Source organism: Myotis yumanensis, unplaced genomic scaffold (genome assembly GCF_028538775.1).
Source record: "Myotis yumanensis isolate MYYU_CA2020_CCGP unplaced genomic scaffold, mMyoYum1.0.hap1 SCAF_7, whole genome shotgun sequence".
NCBI lineage: Eukaryota > Metazoa > Chordata > Mammalia > Chiroptera > Vespertilionidae > Myotis > Myotis yumanensis.
In genome coordinates this window covers 53,000,931-53,017,412 of record NW_027223758.1, presented here as the reverse complement: position 1 = coordinate 53,017,412, position 16,482 = coordinate 53,000,931, and the positions used below count along the sequence as shown (strand labels likewise).

Genomic DNA, 16,482 nt, shown 5'->3' with positions numbered 1-16,482 from the left:
GAGGGGACTGAGCCCAGATCCTGAGCCCTGAGCACAGAGGGGGCGTGCCCAGACCCCTGTGACTCCATGCAACTCATTCCTTGACATTCCGATGGGGATTCAGCTTAAATTCCACTCTCAGACAAGAAACAGAAAGAGCTAGAACTATTCCCCTCAACACACACCCACAGGCACAGCAAATATTGATTTTTCTTTTTTTTAAGATCCGGCATTTTCTTCTCAGAGGAAATGACTCCATCGATTTGTCTCTGGCCAAAACCAACGCTGGTGGTTGTGCAAATACCTCGCCCTGTTTCCATAAAGCAGCCCTCTAGTCAACGGAGCGAATCTCTGCCAATCTGATGATCAGTGATCTCAGATGTGCCAGGCGAAACGAATCTCCTGTCATTACTTCCAAGTGAAGAACTCCGCTTGGCAGCACCTTGGAAAACAGTTAAAATCCCTTCCTGATACATGGAGAGAGGAGCAAGCCACCCAGACCCAGTGGGCGGGCTCCTCCTGCTGGTGAAGGACGTTATCACAAGTGCAGGGAAAAGGAAGGATTTTTAAAAAAACAGTGCAATGAAACAGACTAATGGAAAAAGCAATTTGCCTTAAAAAGAAATAAAACGGTTGTCCTTTACCCCCTGGCCTGCCTCTCAGGGTATTTAAAACTTTCCAGCATCATGTTAATTTATCTGCCATCAAGGAGTCCTTGTTTCATTAATCATGAAAAGCCATATTTTTTAAATTTTATTTTATTGTTTAAAGTATTACAGATAGTGGTACATATGTCTCCTTTTGAAAAGCCATATTGATGGGAATTTACTATTGAGTAAGAAGAGTCGAAGAGTCTCCCTGGCCGGTTTGGCTCAGTGGATAGAGCGTCGGCCTGCAGACTAAAGAGTCCCAGGTTTGAGTCCAGTCAAGGGCATGTACCTCAGTTGCAGGCTCCTCCCCAGCCCAGGCCCTGTTCAGGGCACATGCAGGAGGCAACCAATCCATATGTTTCTCTCACATCAATGACTCTCTCTCTCTCTCTCTCTCTCTCTCTCTCTTTCTCTCTCCTCCCTCCCCCCACTCTCTTTCTAAAATCAATGGGAAAATATCCTTGGGTGAAAAAAGAAAAGTGACACAGCAGGGCCACACGTATGCATGCTGTGACCATGACCCCAGGTGCTCACACAGTCCTCTATGCGGCACGAGAACCAGGTCTAAACAAGTAAACAAGAACATAGGTGGCAGCATTTCCTCTACAAACTTTTAGATTTTATTTGTCAGTATTTTGTATCTTAGCCTTTCTATTAGGCGGATAGTAGCATCTCTTCATGGTTTTGACGCTCATCTTCCTAATGACTAATGAAGAGCCTCTTTCCATGTGCTTGTTTGCCTTCTGCCCATCTTCGTTGATTAAGTGTTTATTCACTTGGTTTGTGCATTTTTTGACTGGGTTATGTTTTTTACCATGGAGTTTTGATTGTTCTTCGCATATTTTGGTTTTAAGTCATTTGTCATATATGTTATTTATAAATATTTTATCTTGTCTTGTAGCTTTTCTATTCATCTTAATAGTGTCTTGCAAAACAGTTTAAATTTTGATCAAGTCCAATGCGCCAATTTTTTTCTTTTATGAGTCGTGTTTTTGGTGTCAGGTCTAAGAACTTGATGCCTACACCCAGGTCATGAAGATTTTCTCCTATTATTTTCTTCTAAAGTTTTATAGTTTTACATTGTAGATAGAGATCTATGATCTATTTTGAGTTAATTTTTGTATGAGGTGTGACTTTGGGTTGAAGCCAATTTTTAAAAATATGGATGTCCATGTGTTCCAATGCCATTTGTTGAAAAGACTAAGACTATTCTTTCTATGTTGAATTGACTTTGTGCCTTTGTCAAAAATGGACTGATCATATGTGTGGGCCTATTTCTGGACCCTACTGTGCTCCATGAATCTGTATGTCTATCCCTCTTCCAACACCACCTGCTTGATGACGATAGACACAGGAAATCTTAAAATCAAGTGGTGGAATTTCTCTAACTTTATTCTTCTTTTTTACAGTTGTATGGCTATTTTGGTAGTGTTTTTTCCTGCATTTCCTTATGGTTTTAGAATTAGTTGTAGATGTCTAAACAAAACCTTGCTGGGATTTTGATTGGAAATGCAGTAAATCGTAGATCAACTTGGGGAGTACTGGCATCTTCATTGTGTCAATCCTTGACAACAGTACTAGTATGTCTCTCCATTTACTGAGGTCATCTTTGATTTCTTCCACTAGCATTTTCCGTATTTTAGCATAAAGATTCTTTACATGTTTTATTAGAGTTATACCTAACATTTTGTTTCTTTGACGTTATTATATATGGTAGTGTGTTTTTTAACTGTTAGCATATGGAAATATGATTGACGAAATGTTCTTTACATAACAGGCCGTTACAACTATAATATGGTGATTCAGTTACAACTATGTGACTACATCACATCTGTGCAACTTAACATTTATAGCCCAGAAGTCCATCTGAGTCTAGTTCAGAAACTCTTGCATAGACAACAAAAGAATCATGTAATTCCATGAACTCCGTCCTGTTTGCCTATGATCTCTTGCATGTTAGATTCTGGATTAACGGTGATCTGAATGGTGCACATTCAACAGGCTTTTAATGCTCGTTGCTAGTTCTGTGCTGAGCTAGTTCTGTGCTGAGCACCATAGAGACCCATCACCGGCTGTTCCCATGAACATGTCTGACCCCTAATTTCATAGCTCTGAGAGGTATAATGCAACCTACCAATTTCATGTGTCCTTAAAAGATTTAAGTTACTTTTCCCATTGGTGACCAATATATTCATTATAAAAATCACAAAAATACAGAGTTTTGCTTTTAGCATTCAAAGCAGGCATGAACAATTCACATGTGAACAATATTATTATCTACATAACACTTCATTCATTATCTCACCGCACAAATACATTTTAATGATATGAGACTTGCATGGTACGACTGAACATCCCATTTCTTTAAAAAATCCTCTATGCAACGTTTAAGACATTATTTAATTTAATCACTAAACTAAATTAAAGCTAGATGATGCTTCTATGAGTCAAAATGCGGTACACGGTGTACAGAAAATGGTACATAAACAACAAGTGACAAGTAAGTTGTACTAAATTTTGAGTTCTTTTAATTATTTCAAGCCATTAGGATGGTATCTAATAAATAACTTCACCAGGCAAATTAGACATTTGAAAATATTTGTCTTAAAGTAAGCAATTTAAACAGTTTCCTGGCTCGTCTGTTTTTGTTTTTGTTTTTTTTAATTCTTAAGTTTATACCCATTCTTTTATTGGCATAATTATTCCGACTAGTCAGTGAGTTCAGAAAGGCACTGGGTAAAGGCGAGATAACTTGAGGGACCAGATTACTTAGGTTCTTGCAACATCAGGAGAATAAGAATAAGAAGGACCGGCTGTTTTGCCTGCTGCGGACATCATTGTGTTCAAATGCCCTAGCGTCTGCTTCTGCCCACGCTCCTGTGCCCACAGCATAACTCAATGCCCTGTGGGTCCTGGGAGCAGGAAGTTCGAAGCCCGGTGGGGCCCGTGCTCCAGTCTGAGGGTGGGGATGGGTGAGCTGACAGATCCCAGAACCTAGCTGGCTGCTGAGCTGGAGAAAGGCCACCTTGAACAGGGGCTGCGACAGAGGCCCAGGAGGGGACTGCAGGCTGCAGGAAGCCCTGTGCAGAGCCTGTGCCCATGGATGTGTAGCCTACTTCTGTAGTTGAGGAGCACAGTCCAGGGAGGGGCAGATGCCCAGCAAAGAGGCGGCGCTGTGGGCAGAGGGGCTCCTGTTCAGAAGTGCTCTCCGTGGGCCAGCACTGGTGGCCACTGGACATGAGGAAGGGGCTGTTTCCGAACCTTTTCTGACCACCATGGGGAGAATGGCTGGGAAGAGCGACAGGGACGATGCAGGGCCATCAGTGTGAAGCCTGAGCTCCAGGAGGATCAAGCAAGTTGAAGCTGCGGCAGGGACCAGACAGTCACCGGGGAGCCGAGTGAGCCAGCATCACGCAGGAGGCTGGGCCTGCGCACGGACCCCTTGTTCAGAGGCCAGCGAGGTGGCCAGTCCCCTCAGAGCTAAGACAGAAAGCAGAGAAAACCGGACACTCCACGGGCCTTGGGCTCCGAGGGCTCTGCAGACCCAGGGAAAGAGGCTGCCTGTGGTTGATCAGAGGAGGGAGGGAGAGGGCAGAGCCACCTTGCAGAGGTCCTGCTGGTGGGCGAGGGGGTGAGTGCAAGGATTGTGGCGAAGAAAACCTGGGCGTCTGCGAGCTGAGAGCTGAGTGAGCAGGAAGCAGAGCAGGGGGCAGTCTGGGAGACAGCAGGGTCTCAGACCCCAGGGTGTGATGCTGGAGACCCGCAGCTGGGGAGGCTCACACAGCGGAAGGATGGAGTGCGGGCCCACAAGTGGTCTTCCCAGATTGGGCGGACTCAGTGCCGCTGTGACCTGAGTCACTGATTTTGAGAAACAGGCTGGTCCACGTGCTGCGACCCCAAAGCCACTGACCGGGCATGTCTTTGCTGATGCCGTGGTTTTGTGTGTAATTCCTGAGTGTTTGTCCAAACCAGGAGCTTGAGGAAATGATGTTTTCCTTTCTGAGCTTTGGCTACCTGGCCCCGTCTTAGATGCCATCACCCTTCAATGGCCTTCATGGCCCCTTGCCGGTGCTTAGCTGACTTTGGGGTCCAGACGTGGACTGAGCGGTGGGAAGCACTCCCAGCTCAGGGAGTCGCACAGCAGAGGTCCTGCTCGTGTCCCTCCCACCACAGGCATGTCTGGGCGGCTTCAGCAGCTTCCCGGCACAAAGTCCTAATTCCGGTGATCCTGGTGCAGCAGGAGTCAGAGGGATGGAACAGAGGGTGCGGCCTCCCTGAGGTCCCTGTGCTCTGTCTTTCAGGATGCTCACCACGCAGCCAGAACCACCCACTACGGCTCCCTGCCCCAGAAGTCACAGCACGGCCGGCCCCACGATGAGAATCGCGTAGTCCACTTCTTCAAAAACCTTGTGAGTGCTTTTCCACTGTGAGTAGCGCTGAGGGGAGCACTGCACTGACCACAGGGGTGTGGGTGTATCCCACAGGACTCAGCTCTAACCCATTTAGGGGTGTGGGTGTATCCCAGATGACTCAGCTCTAATCGAGTAGGGCATGAGCATTTCCCCAGAAGAAACTTCCATCCTCCTCGGGGTGGAGCTCTCAGCCTTAGCACCTGGCACCACGGTCCCAGTGGCATCTGCTGCTTACTGAACTTTTGTTTTACCAAAGAGCTCACTCCTTTTGAAACTAAATTACCGTGAGGACTTAGTTTAAAAGCACAGGCTCTGCAAAACTATGGAGACAGAAAAAAGATCAGGGGTTGGAGGGAGGAATGAACGAGTGGAGCACAGGGCATTTTAGGGCAGTGAAACTACTCTGTGTGATGTGATGTGATGGCGGACACACTTCATACCTTTGTCAAATTCCTTAGCATGCACGACACAGTGAAACCCATGTAAACGATGAACTTCAGTTAATAATCAGTACAGCATTGGTTCACAGTGAGAACTAAAGAACCCACTCAGGCAAGATGGTAACAGGGACACCACAGAGGCCCCATGAGAACTCTGTAATTTCTGTGCATTTTTTCTTGAAACCTAAAACTGCTAAAAAAAAAAAAAAGAAAAAGAAAAAAAAGTCTTAGAAACAAAAGCAAAGCTGCAGTCTTCTAATTATAAACTTTCTGTGCGCCTAACATTTTTAAATGATACTTTCCATGTTGGTGAGTTTTCAAAGTCAGAGGCCAGGTGGCGTTCCTTCAGAACCCCTGAGTATCAGGGGATTCTCACTTCCTACCCCAGGAGGGAGAGCGGTGAAGTTCATGGTCTCCATCAGTGTGCTCGGAGTGTGCACGGGAACGCATGCCAAGGCGAGTCCGTTCCCTGGTTTAGAGCCTGTTGGTCCGTTTTCAATTCTCTCCAGCACCTTCAGAGACTTCTGGAAGATCTGAGTAGCACTGCATATTTTCAAACTCTCAGCTCTGCGGTGCTTCCCACTCAGCTAGGACAGAAACGGGGGAGCCGGGCAGAGGGATGGCCCTCACCTAATAGGGAGTGGACACCATTAGCAGACCTGGGCTACTCCAAGCTACAAGGAGTCTCACAAACAGGGTCAGGACTGCTCTGCAGGAGGGACCCCACCACCGCTCACCGGCTCCTGTGTCTTTGCAGGTGACACCTCGCACACCTCCTCCGTCACAAGGAAAGGTAAGACCTCTGAATATCTTCACTAGTCATCACTTTACTTACAGACCTTCCCTGAAATCCCTAAATGTACCAAAGAGAGAGTTGGGCTCATGGCGACCTGACTTGATCTCTTAGTTTTGCCAAGTGGGTCCCAAGTAAACAGGCTGAGATGCATAACATCTGCTCCTCTGACAACCGTGCAGACAGTGCTAATCAATCCCCGCTCACTTTCCCTCTAAGCCCTTATCCTAAACCCTCCCTGGAAGCTCCAGGAGGCCACTGCCACCCCCTTGGACGGGACACGTGTACAGTCTCAGCATAGGCTGCTGTGATTGTGTTTCTTCTCTATTAAAAGGACTTTTTCCTGCACTGATCACAATGTCATTATTTCTTTCTTTCCTCATCCAGGGGCGAGGAAAGTCCCTCAGCAGATTCAGCTGGGTAGGTGACAATCGTGTGTCCATGCGGCTTCGCCTCTTCCCGGCCCTCGCAGCCACTGGGAGTCTGTTCTGCTCAGTTTCAGTTGCCTAATGGTCGCTCCCCCTTCCTTTCCTCGCAGCCCAGCTTGTCCCCAGGACCCAGGATGCATTCTCCTTGAGGGGAAATGAGCAGCAGCCAACCCTCCTTCTGCTTTCTCCCACCTGTGACAGGCACCCCAGGGCCAACTACCCTCCTCCCACAGGCCCCCACAGGCCCCCACAGGCCCCGTGGGGCTCCCACCAGGAAACACCACTGCAGTGTGGGCCTGGGGCTGACACACCATCTACATGACCAGCCTACCCCCAGATGGTGACTTTTCAATGAGGAAAAATGGCCCTAGCTTGTTTGGCTCAGTGGATAGAGCATCAGCCTGAGGACTGAAGCGTCCCATGTTCAATTCTGGTCAAGGGCACATGCCTAGGTTGCGGGCTTGATCCCTAGTAGGGGATGTGCAGGAGGCAGCCCATCAATGATTCTCTCTCATCATTGATGTTTCTATCTCTCTTTCCCTCTCCCTTCCTCTATGAAATCAATATATATTTTTTTAAAAATGATTCTAAGGAAGAAAAACATGCTAACTTCAGTTATCCTATATAATAAAAGGGTAATATGCAAATTGACCCTAACAGCAGAACAACTGGGAATGACTGGTCACTATGACGCACACTGACGACCAGGGGGCAGATGTTCAATGCAGGAGCTGCCCCCTGGTGGTCAGTGCGCTCCCACAGGGGGAGCTCTGCTCAGCCACAAGCCAGGCTGACGGCTGCCAGCACAGCGGTGGTGGCAGGAGCCTCTCCTGCCTCCTCAGCAGCACTAAGGATGTCCGACTGCAGCTTAGGCCTGCTCCCCGTTGGCAAGTGGACATCCCCTGAGGGCTCCCAGGCTGCCAGAGGGATGTCTGACTGCCAGCTTAGGCCCAATCCCCCGGGGAGCGGGCCTAAGCCATCAGGTGGACATCCCCTGAGGGGTCTCAGACTGCAAGAGGTCACAGGCCGGGCTCAGGGACCCCCCCACTGAGTGCACAAATTTTTGTGCACTGGGCCTCTAGTTCTGTTTATAATGACCTAACTCACCCAAAACATTGGTTTGTGTGTGTGTTAGTAACAACTGCAGCTTTGATATCAAGCCATCCAGGAAAACCTTCTGATGAATTTTAGACTCTTTAATGGAGAACAATTTTTTAATGAAGACCTTAAAGAGGCAATTTGTTCACTTTTTAGATACTAGTGAAATTCGGCATCTGAACTAACTTTAAATATTCTAACCCAATGTATAGTCTTTTGTTACTGGTAAATATTATTGTTCTTTCTTTATAAAAATTACAATTTTCAGAATAACCTCTAGGCCAGGGATTAGGTGTGTCTTGGGAACACAATATCCTTAATCTCTATTACAGGCCACATATATGAGATGCTTAATTAATAGGCATCATATAAATGAATGAGAGAAGATTAAAAATAAAAAAAAGGGAGAAAAAAGAGAAAGGGAGAGAGGACTGGAGGAAGGGGAGACACCTGCAGAGAAAGGGTAGAGAAAAGATCTCATAAAGCCCCCTGATTTCCTCCAACACATTATGACATTGAATTATGAACTGATATATTTGCTGCAATTTTACATAAATATACTTGAGCCTTCTCCTGGCCGAATGACTTTGCAAACAGGTAACAATAATGTAGAAATGGACCTGCGCCAGCACTCACCGACAATTAATTGTTGACTTTCTGCGCCAGGAGGAGATAGAGATGAGACTGAAGAATGAAACCCACTTTTGACCCAGAAACCGTGTGTTAGTAACCGCATGCTCTGCCCCTTAGCTTTGCAGGCACAGACTCCAGGCTTTATGCAAAGTCCCCCCTGTACGTGTTGGCGGCTGGGAACCAGCCCTTCTTCCCACCAGTCATCCCCAGGCCACCTAGACCCACCGTTAACCAGAAAGGCCTTTGCATGCCTCCCACCCTTCATTTCACATCCTATTAACGTGTGTTACATTTCTCTTTTTCCCCAAGCAGACGCCTCCCCTGCATTCCCTTGTCTGCCTGTTTCCAGCAGCTCAGACTGCCCTCCTCTGGGGAGTTCTCAGCCCTGCTTCCTCTGCTAAACCACTCTGTGTGCTTTCTGGTAAATTCTAGGTTGTTCAAAGGTATAAATGACCGTGAATCTGAAAGAAGGAAAAGTCAAGTACATTATTAATCCGAAAACCAATCCTTGAATTTAGTTCTCAGAAGCTCTTTATTTTGGGAGAAAAACAAGAGAGCAAGACAGGATGAGTTTGCATTGGGTGGGGAAGTGCGGCTCTCTGTCTGTGGCGCAGCAGCCCCTCACTGTCACCCGCCCCTCTGGGTGCTGTCCTGGGGAGCGCGTGTCTGTGGATGCCTCTGGAACTCAAGGGCAGCGCTGGCATTTCTCTGGCAGGCGGCTCAGACCTCTCTGCCTCACTCCCCTGTCCTTGCTCCACTCGATAGCCTTGAAATGGATCTTCACGTGAAAGCAGCTACCTCAGACCCGGTGTCGTGTCCGTTCCTCGGTCTCAGCTGAATGAGAAGGACAGTGCAGACGCAGCTTGCGTGGTGGGACCCTGGACAGGTGGCTCAGTCCTGCCCAGTCGAGTGACAGAGGTGACCTGGGGGAACCTGAGCCTCCAGAGCTCAGCTCCAGCACCTCTGACCTAACGGGGTGGGTGAGGTGGTTCCCGGGGCCCACAGCCCTCAAACACTCTTATGAGATTGTAAAGGACTGTAGGCTGAGGGGAAGGATTTGGGGGTCTCCATCAAGAGATGGTTCCATTTTGTTTCCTAGAATTCTTTGGAAACACAGGCGGCCTCCTATTTCTTGTTGGCAAAACAAAGGGAAACATCAGACCCTGTCCATGGAGTAGAGACACCCTGGGATGTGGGCAGCTGGGGTCGCCGCCTATGAGCATCGTCCCTACGTCTGGGACACTTCACTCCGGATGCTCACATGCGTGTGTCCACACCGCAGTCTGTCCCGTTTCTTTCTCATGTGGAACATCCCAGTGAAACTGACGCAATTGAGAAAAGACAGGGGACACAGACTTTCTCATATTTCTACTATCATCTGCCATTGCTTTAGCCCACAGGAAATTGTCTCCAGCCCCTGGAGGGAGGGCGGGCTGCTGGGCGATGGGCACAGGCAGGGATGGAGGCCCTTCCCCCATGAGGACGGCAAGTTCAGAGCTTTGTTCCCAGAGCAGGGCATCCATTAACTCACAGACCCTCACAGCAATTGGCAAGGAAGGGGCTGTTCTCACCCGCATTTTATAGAGGAGGAAACTGAAGCTCAGAGAGGTTCCCACACTTGCCCAAGGTCACACAGCTGGGGTGCAGGGGGGCAGAGGCCATCCGGGCTGCCGGGCTCCAGGCTGAGCCCTGGTACACGACGCAGGGACGTGGCTCACCTGCCCAGACCTTCCCCTGCCCTCCATGGCACCAGCTCAGGGGCCCAGGGCCCAGGTCTGCACGCTCACCCTCAGGACTCCGAGCCATGGTTCCTGGCACCGCGGGAGAGGCTCCTCTAGGCCAGAGAGCAAGAGTCTCGTCCTCACACGTTAGAAAAGTGTGGGCCGGGGATCTCACCTCGTCCCAAGCCTCCTGCCTGACATCTCTAGGAGATGAAGTGAATGTGAGCTCGGTCCTTGCAAACAACCAGACACATCCCCAGACTCAGCGTCGGCCTCCTCCAGGCCCCTCTGAGGAACGGCCACTCCGGGTCCCCTTCCTCCAGCCCCGTGTGGGCAAAGGTTCTCCACCTTGTCCTATGGCATCTGCTGACCCTCTCTTGAGGACCAGGCAGCGAGAAGCAGGGAGGCCGCTGGAGGCCTCGATCTTTCCAATGAAAGCATTCAGGCATCTCATAACAGAGCCCTGGCCCAGGCCAGGCCAGGCCAGCCGCTGAGACACGAGAGTGGAGGGCACTGTGCCCTTGGTCACCGAGGCCACTCGGGCAGGGCCTCTGGGCCTGGCTCTGACCAGAGCTGTGCTCCTCTCTTGCAGGGAGCCGAGGGGCAGAAGCCTGGATTTGGCTACGGGAGCAGAGCTGCCGACTACAAATCTTCTCACAAGGGACTGAAGGGCCAGGACACCCAGAGCACGCTTTCCAAATTCTTCAAACTGGTAACGTAGCCACCCCTGTCCCGGGACATGCTGGGCAGGTGGGTCGGCCGTCCAGCCTCCTCACTCCTTTCCTCAGGCGTCTCAGTGAACAGTGAATCAGCGAGGCCAGACCCCTAGGACCTGAGGGCAAGATGGGCCACAGGCCACAGCTGAGCTGGGGGAGTCTGACCCACCTGGAAGCCAGGGGGCGCCTGAGGCAGCAGCATCTTTGCCTCCCAGGAAATGAGCGGGACCAGGTGATGGGGTAGGGATGGTTGGACCAGGTGAGAGAGCCCGGAAACCACAATCCATATGTCTCGTTGGTTATGACACTGGAGTCTCACAGACTCAGGCCCATATTTGTTGCCCAAGAGCCTATGGCCTGCGACTTCTGAGCCTCGGTTTCCTGCTCCATGAAAGGGGGACGTGCGGGGAGAGCGCTGTGACATTAAGAGGTGATGAGAGCAATGTGGTCACAGGTGCCTGCAGGTCACTCGCAGGGGTGGCAGCTGACACCATTGCTAATAGTAGCGACAACCATGCTCTCAGAATGTCCATCTGGTCAGCAAAGGCTGCGGTGCAGGTCTCGAGGGGCCATTTCTCCTGTCTAGGCCTTAACCCGGACCCATTCTCCATCTCAGAGCGGCTGAGGCCTCGCTCCTTCCCAGACGCCTTCATGGCCTGTGGAGGTCACAGAGGGTCCCTGGCGCTGACCCCTTCGCACTGGGGAAGGTCACAGATGCTGGGCCCTGAGAAGCATCTTTGTGGACAGGCTCTGCCTGGAGGCCAGTCATACAAGGGCCTTGGGAAGGGACCGTCTTAAAGGTGCTCACAGAAAATGGACAAAATAAATGGCAGGAAGGTGCTGAGGGTGATGAGGGTGGTGTGTGCCTCTGAGTCCAAGCTGGTTACCGTTCCGGAGGGTGGCCAGAGAAGGCTGGGTGAGCAGGTGACAGCTGAAGGGCAGGACCCTGCTCCCTGTGAGCTCCAGGCGACACCGGGTCAGGGCTCATCTCTGCCAACAGAGCACAGGGCCCTTCAGCCCAAATCCCCACTGAGGGAGGTCTCTGACCATGAAAGCTGCTTTCTAACTGGTTCGTTAAAACATCAAGAGTTTACAATTTGTGGTGGAATAACTTGGTCTGTAATCCAAATACCCTTTGATTTGCCAATCTGCCCTTTGACTCAGTATGAGTCATGCGTGTGGTGTGTCTGGGGTTGGGAGATGCATGCGGAGCCCATGCACGCAGACCTGGTGGTGCTGGGCGCACAAGTGGTGTGGACAGCAGGCTCTGCCTTTTAGGGAAGTCACAGCTGTTCAGAGAAAGCCTTAAATACATGACGTGAGTGGTAAGTAGCCGAGCTGCTAACTGGCTTGATGTCAGGGAAAATGTAGGCAGATCCACTCCTCGATGTGACTACGAGGAAGTGAATTCCACCCCGAATGGAGGCTGTCATGACCCACTCACCTCAATTCTGAAATGTGGCCGAGACGGGGGATTGGACCTACCACAGTGTTGGGTCCAAACCCAGCCCTGCACTCAGCACAGCCATGTTCCCACCTGTGGCCCAGGCCCGCCGGAGGGCGCGGCCGATGGGATGGCCTGCAGTGCCCTGACATTTCCTGGGCTGCCCCACGACTTCCTGCGCCCGAGGCTCCCGGGAGGAACCCAGCTTTCTGTAGTTGTAACCATCTCCTTCTTGTCCCAGAGGTGCAGGTTTGTCCTGTTCTGGGGAACTAGTTACTGCGCTAACCAGCTTAGTGGCTATGAATCACATATGAGTGATGACCAACCGGTGAGGGGAGGGCACAGCTGAGCAGGTATAAAAACAGCCATTCATACCTCCCACGTTTATTGTGTATGGAACCCATTTGTTCCTTAATGACGGCCAATGTTTCCCTAAAATTCTTCTTATAGGCAGTGGTTTAGAAATTCTAACATTTCTATACAGTTCAAGGGAAGCTTCCATTTGTCAAATTAAAACAAATTTCAATTAATATGGTTTTAATTCAATTTTACTACATAAAAATTCATCCGCTGTGCTACTCTGGTCACATGGGGGCTGAATGTTTGACATGGAGCAGTTAAAAGAGATTTTAAAAATCCCCCAGAGATTAGGGACCTCAAGGCAGATGAGTGGACACGGTGGGATTTGACAGTATTTAAGGTAGCAGCGTGTCCCCTGTCTTTTCTCCCTCCTCCTCGTTCACCATAGAAAATCAGTGGTGAGAGGAAAGAGTGGGAGGAGGGGCTGGATTCGGCTATTGGGCTGATGGTTGGAAGCTGGGCAGAGAGCACTACATCTACCCCAACCACTTGGAGCCGCCCCGAAACGTGCAGGAGTCTCTCATCCCACACACCTGAGCTGGCACCTGCTCCTACCCAGAGCGCGTCCCAACAGCTGTGACGTGGAAGAGTGGAGAGCTGTGACTTTGCCGCGGCCTCTGTTCTGGTCCTGCCCTAAAATACAAATTCAGTCTGACCTCGCCCATGCAGACCAGTGCTTTAGGCAGAGGTTTGAAAGGGGTACAAATAGGACAGAGGGAAGCGGGAAGCTGAACGTCAGAGGCTCCAGTTATGGGCTGAGTGACTCTAGGGAAGTGACCCCCCCTCTCTGAGCTGCAGCTCCCACATAACATGGGAATGTGAGAGCTACCTCTGGGCTGGGCTTTCTGGTTCCTAAGAGAACAGATGGAACGGATTTGGCTCATGGTAAGTACTCAGTAAATCATAGGTACGCGAGCAGAAAATAAAACCAGGAAGCCCACCAGCCTTCATTTAACAGGAGCCATCCAGAAGGTAAATGGAACCTCACTTAAGCTGCCTCGCAAAGGATGTCGGAACGGAATCCATTCCAGCACACGTGTGCTTTGTTTTATAAGTGGTGGTTCTGCTGTGGTCAGGAATGAATCACACTCTACAGGCGCCCTGGGGTTAACCTCTTGGAAATTCAGAAACAGGCGAGGCTCTTCAGACTTCCCTGAGGGCAGCTTTGAGGGCCCTGCTGACAAGGCTCACCCCAGCCCTGAGGCCACCTGAGTGCCCACTCCACACACTCCCCGAGGCCCGATTGCGGGCCATGCGTGGGGAACAGAATTAGACTAGACCACATCAGTTCAGTGCTCACTGTCGTCTAGGAAATAGCATGTTCTGCGTATACCTTGCTTTCTGGGGCTCACTCCAAAGGAAGTCTGTTTTGAGAGATCAATTTTTCAGTTGAAACCTCAGGAAAAAGGGAAACCCCAGGAGGAAGAGAGCAAAATTTGAATGCAAAATTAGCGCATTTCTCCCATGTCCATCTCAATGACATGAGTGACCAACTGCATTGTCTTCTCAGAGAGTGGGCACCCACACCCAAGCCACCTCCACACTGTGGGCCCTGCACAGCTGTCTCCTGTCTCAGTGAAGGCCAACGTCAAAAATTTTTTTTAATTGTACAGGAAAGATGTCCATTCGTGGTTTTAAGCCCCATTAAGTCAAAGTTTGCTGACAGCCCGCCTGTAGGTTAGTCTGTCTGGGCGAGGCAGATGAGGGGCTGACAAGCAGGGAGAAGCCCCCCCCCGCCATAACCCTGTGAGGTTCAGCAACTGGTGTGTCACCCCAGAGGTGAGATCGTCCCTGTCACTGTTTGCAGACAACTCCCCTCAATTACCCCGGGGATTTCTAGCCAAAAACAATGAGGTGCTCACTCCGAGCATAATAATGAAGACATGGAGTTTTTTCACCTGGAACTGAATTTCTAGCCAAGAACATCCTGGGAACTGAATTCCAGTGATTCATCTGAAGCCCTGAAATTCAGCGCTTGTTCAGGGAGTGGTGAGGGATGGAGCGAAAGACACCTTCATGTGGCTTCATTTCTAGCAACAGACCCAGTGACAGCCCCCAATGGTTTCCAGGAAAGGGGAGCCTGGCCGCGGTCCCAGCACTCACCTAACGCTGTGTTTCCTCTTCTCAGGGGGGAAGAGACAGCCGCTCTGGATCGCCCATGGCCAGACGCTGAGCCTGACTCCTGTTCGCGAATCCTGTCCTGGCTTCTTAATAATCCCGCCCTAGGATTTTAACACTGTCCCATCCAGTCCACCCCTCGTTCTAGACACCACCTCTCGCTAGTGCCTTGGCCTGTGCGCACAGTCGGGTCAGGCACACCACATCCTACTGGCAGTTTTTGGCCCTCGGCTGCATGGAAAACACAAACACAAAACAGTTCAACTGTTCCTACTCCATGTCTGAAGACAAAGTGTCCTGGAGTCTCATTCCGCAGCGACGCGCCAGGCGCCCTGGAGCCCGAGCCCCGCGGCGCCGGCCTCGTCCCACTGACCCTCCGTCCTTGGACTTGCTTTGCACGCTGACCCACCCCCAGCTTCAGGCACTGCTGGGAGGCACTGCTGTGACACAGGACACGTGCGGGTGGTGGGACTGTGGCCATGCTTCCTCCAGTTCCTGTCCCTGCCCTGACTCACCTCCTAAGGCCCCTTCACCTCCTAACAGGACTAGGCAGCAGGAGTGGCGTCACCCCCGCAGGAGCTTTGGTACGTGGATGCCGGTGGGCAGCTTGGAAGAGAGCAGAGTGGTGGGCACAGAGGCCCCGTGGGCTGCTCCCACGCCAGAGGGGCTGACCTCATGTGTGATGGAGAGGGGAAGGAGGCAAAAGGGCCGGGCAGTAGCCTGGGGCAGGAAACAGGCGAGGACATAGCAGGGACCAGAGTGGCCCCTACAGAGCCCTGTTTCGTCACCAGAGCCCGGCTGAGAGCTCGGGGAGACCTGCACAGAGAAAGTGGACTGTAGGAGATTTTGGGGTGGCCGCACAGTGTCACCCTGGTCACTGGAAAGCCGACCGTGACAGGTGGCATGCTCAGCATGGCAGTGCACATTGCAAACACTAACCTCGTGGAAGAATAACCCTCTGTGTGCTTGCATCCGGGGAGTGAATGTGCTGCGTGACTAGGCTTAGTAGGGCCCACCCCTGATCACCATGAACCTACCCCTGCCCGGGCCCCTGATTCTGCCCTTGCCCCTGATACTGCCCCTGCCTCTGACCCTGAACTTAATCCTGCCCCTGCCCCTAACCCTGATCTTGCCCCTGACCCTGATCCTGACCCTGACCTATGGCTGGGCCTGGCTACTGAGGCTAGAAAAGCTGTCCTCTGCACAGTACCCTTCTAATGTGAGCGGACACACCCTGCCCCTCCATAACGTACTGATTGTGCCTTTTGAGTTTTAGTGCCTCTTCTCAGCCTTCCCTCCAGACCCCCTGCAGCCTCCTTCTCCTCTAGAATGAAGATGAGGAGTGGCCTCCGTAGGGCCCCTCTAATCCCATCTAATCCTGAATGTTGAGTGTGGGTTTATATAATGTCTATTAACTCATAGCCTCAGTGATGAGAAGGTAACAACAACAACAACAAAAAAAACAACACCCAAAAAACAAAAAACAAAACAAAAAAACCTTTGGGAAACAAAACCTTCAATTGCTCAGCCCGAGCGGTCTGCGTGAGCTGATGTTGGTGTGAGCCCCATGCAGATGACCCCTGACAGCAGCCATGGCTGTCACGGGGAGAACACACTGTTCTTGAATAGTGACATAAATAAACTTTTAATGATACTCGCATGGGGTCTCTTATTTGCGTCTGTGGAACGT

The 16,482-nt window shown here is 50.7% G+C and overlaps 1 protein-coding gene across 5 annotated transcripts in view; it reads left to right on the top strand.

Moving 5' to 3' along the window:
• MBP (myelin basic protein) overlaps positions 1-16,446 on the top strand; it is a 72,424-nt gene extending 55,978 nt beyond the window's left edge. For 3 of the 5 annotated variants that reach the window (XM_070420484.1, XM_070420480.1, XM_070420482.1), the window contains 5 exons: positions 4,931-5,038; positions 6,239-6,274; positions 6,662-6,694; positions 10,747-10,866; positions 14,803-16,446. In XM_070420484.1, the coding sequence (XP_070276585.1) occupies positions 4,931-5,038; positions 6,239-6,274; positions 6,662-6,694; positions 10,747-10,866; positions 14,803-14,847 (342 nt within the window). In that variant the 3' untranslated portion in view covers positions 14,848-16,446. The remainder of the gene's footprint in view (positions 1-4,930; positions 5,039-6,238; positions 6,275-6,661; positions 6,695-10,746; positions 10,867-14,802) is intronic. The other 2 variants (XM_070420481.1, XM_070420483.1) reach the window with 1 other exon arrangement.
• Positions 16,447-16,482: the final 36 nt, after the last annotated feature.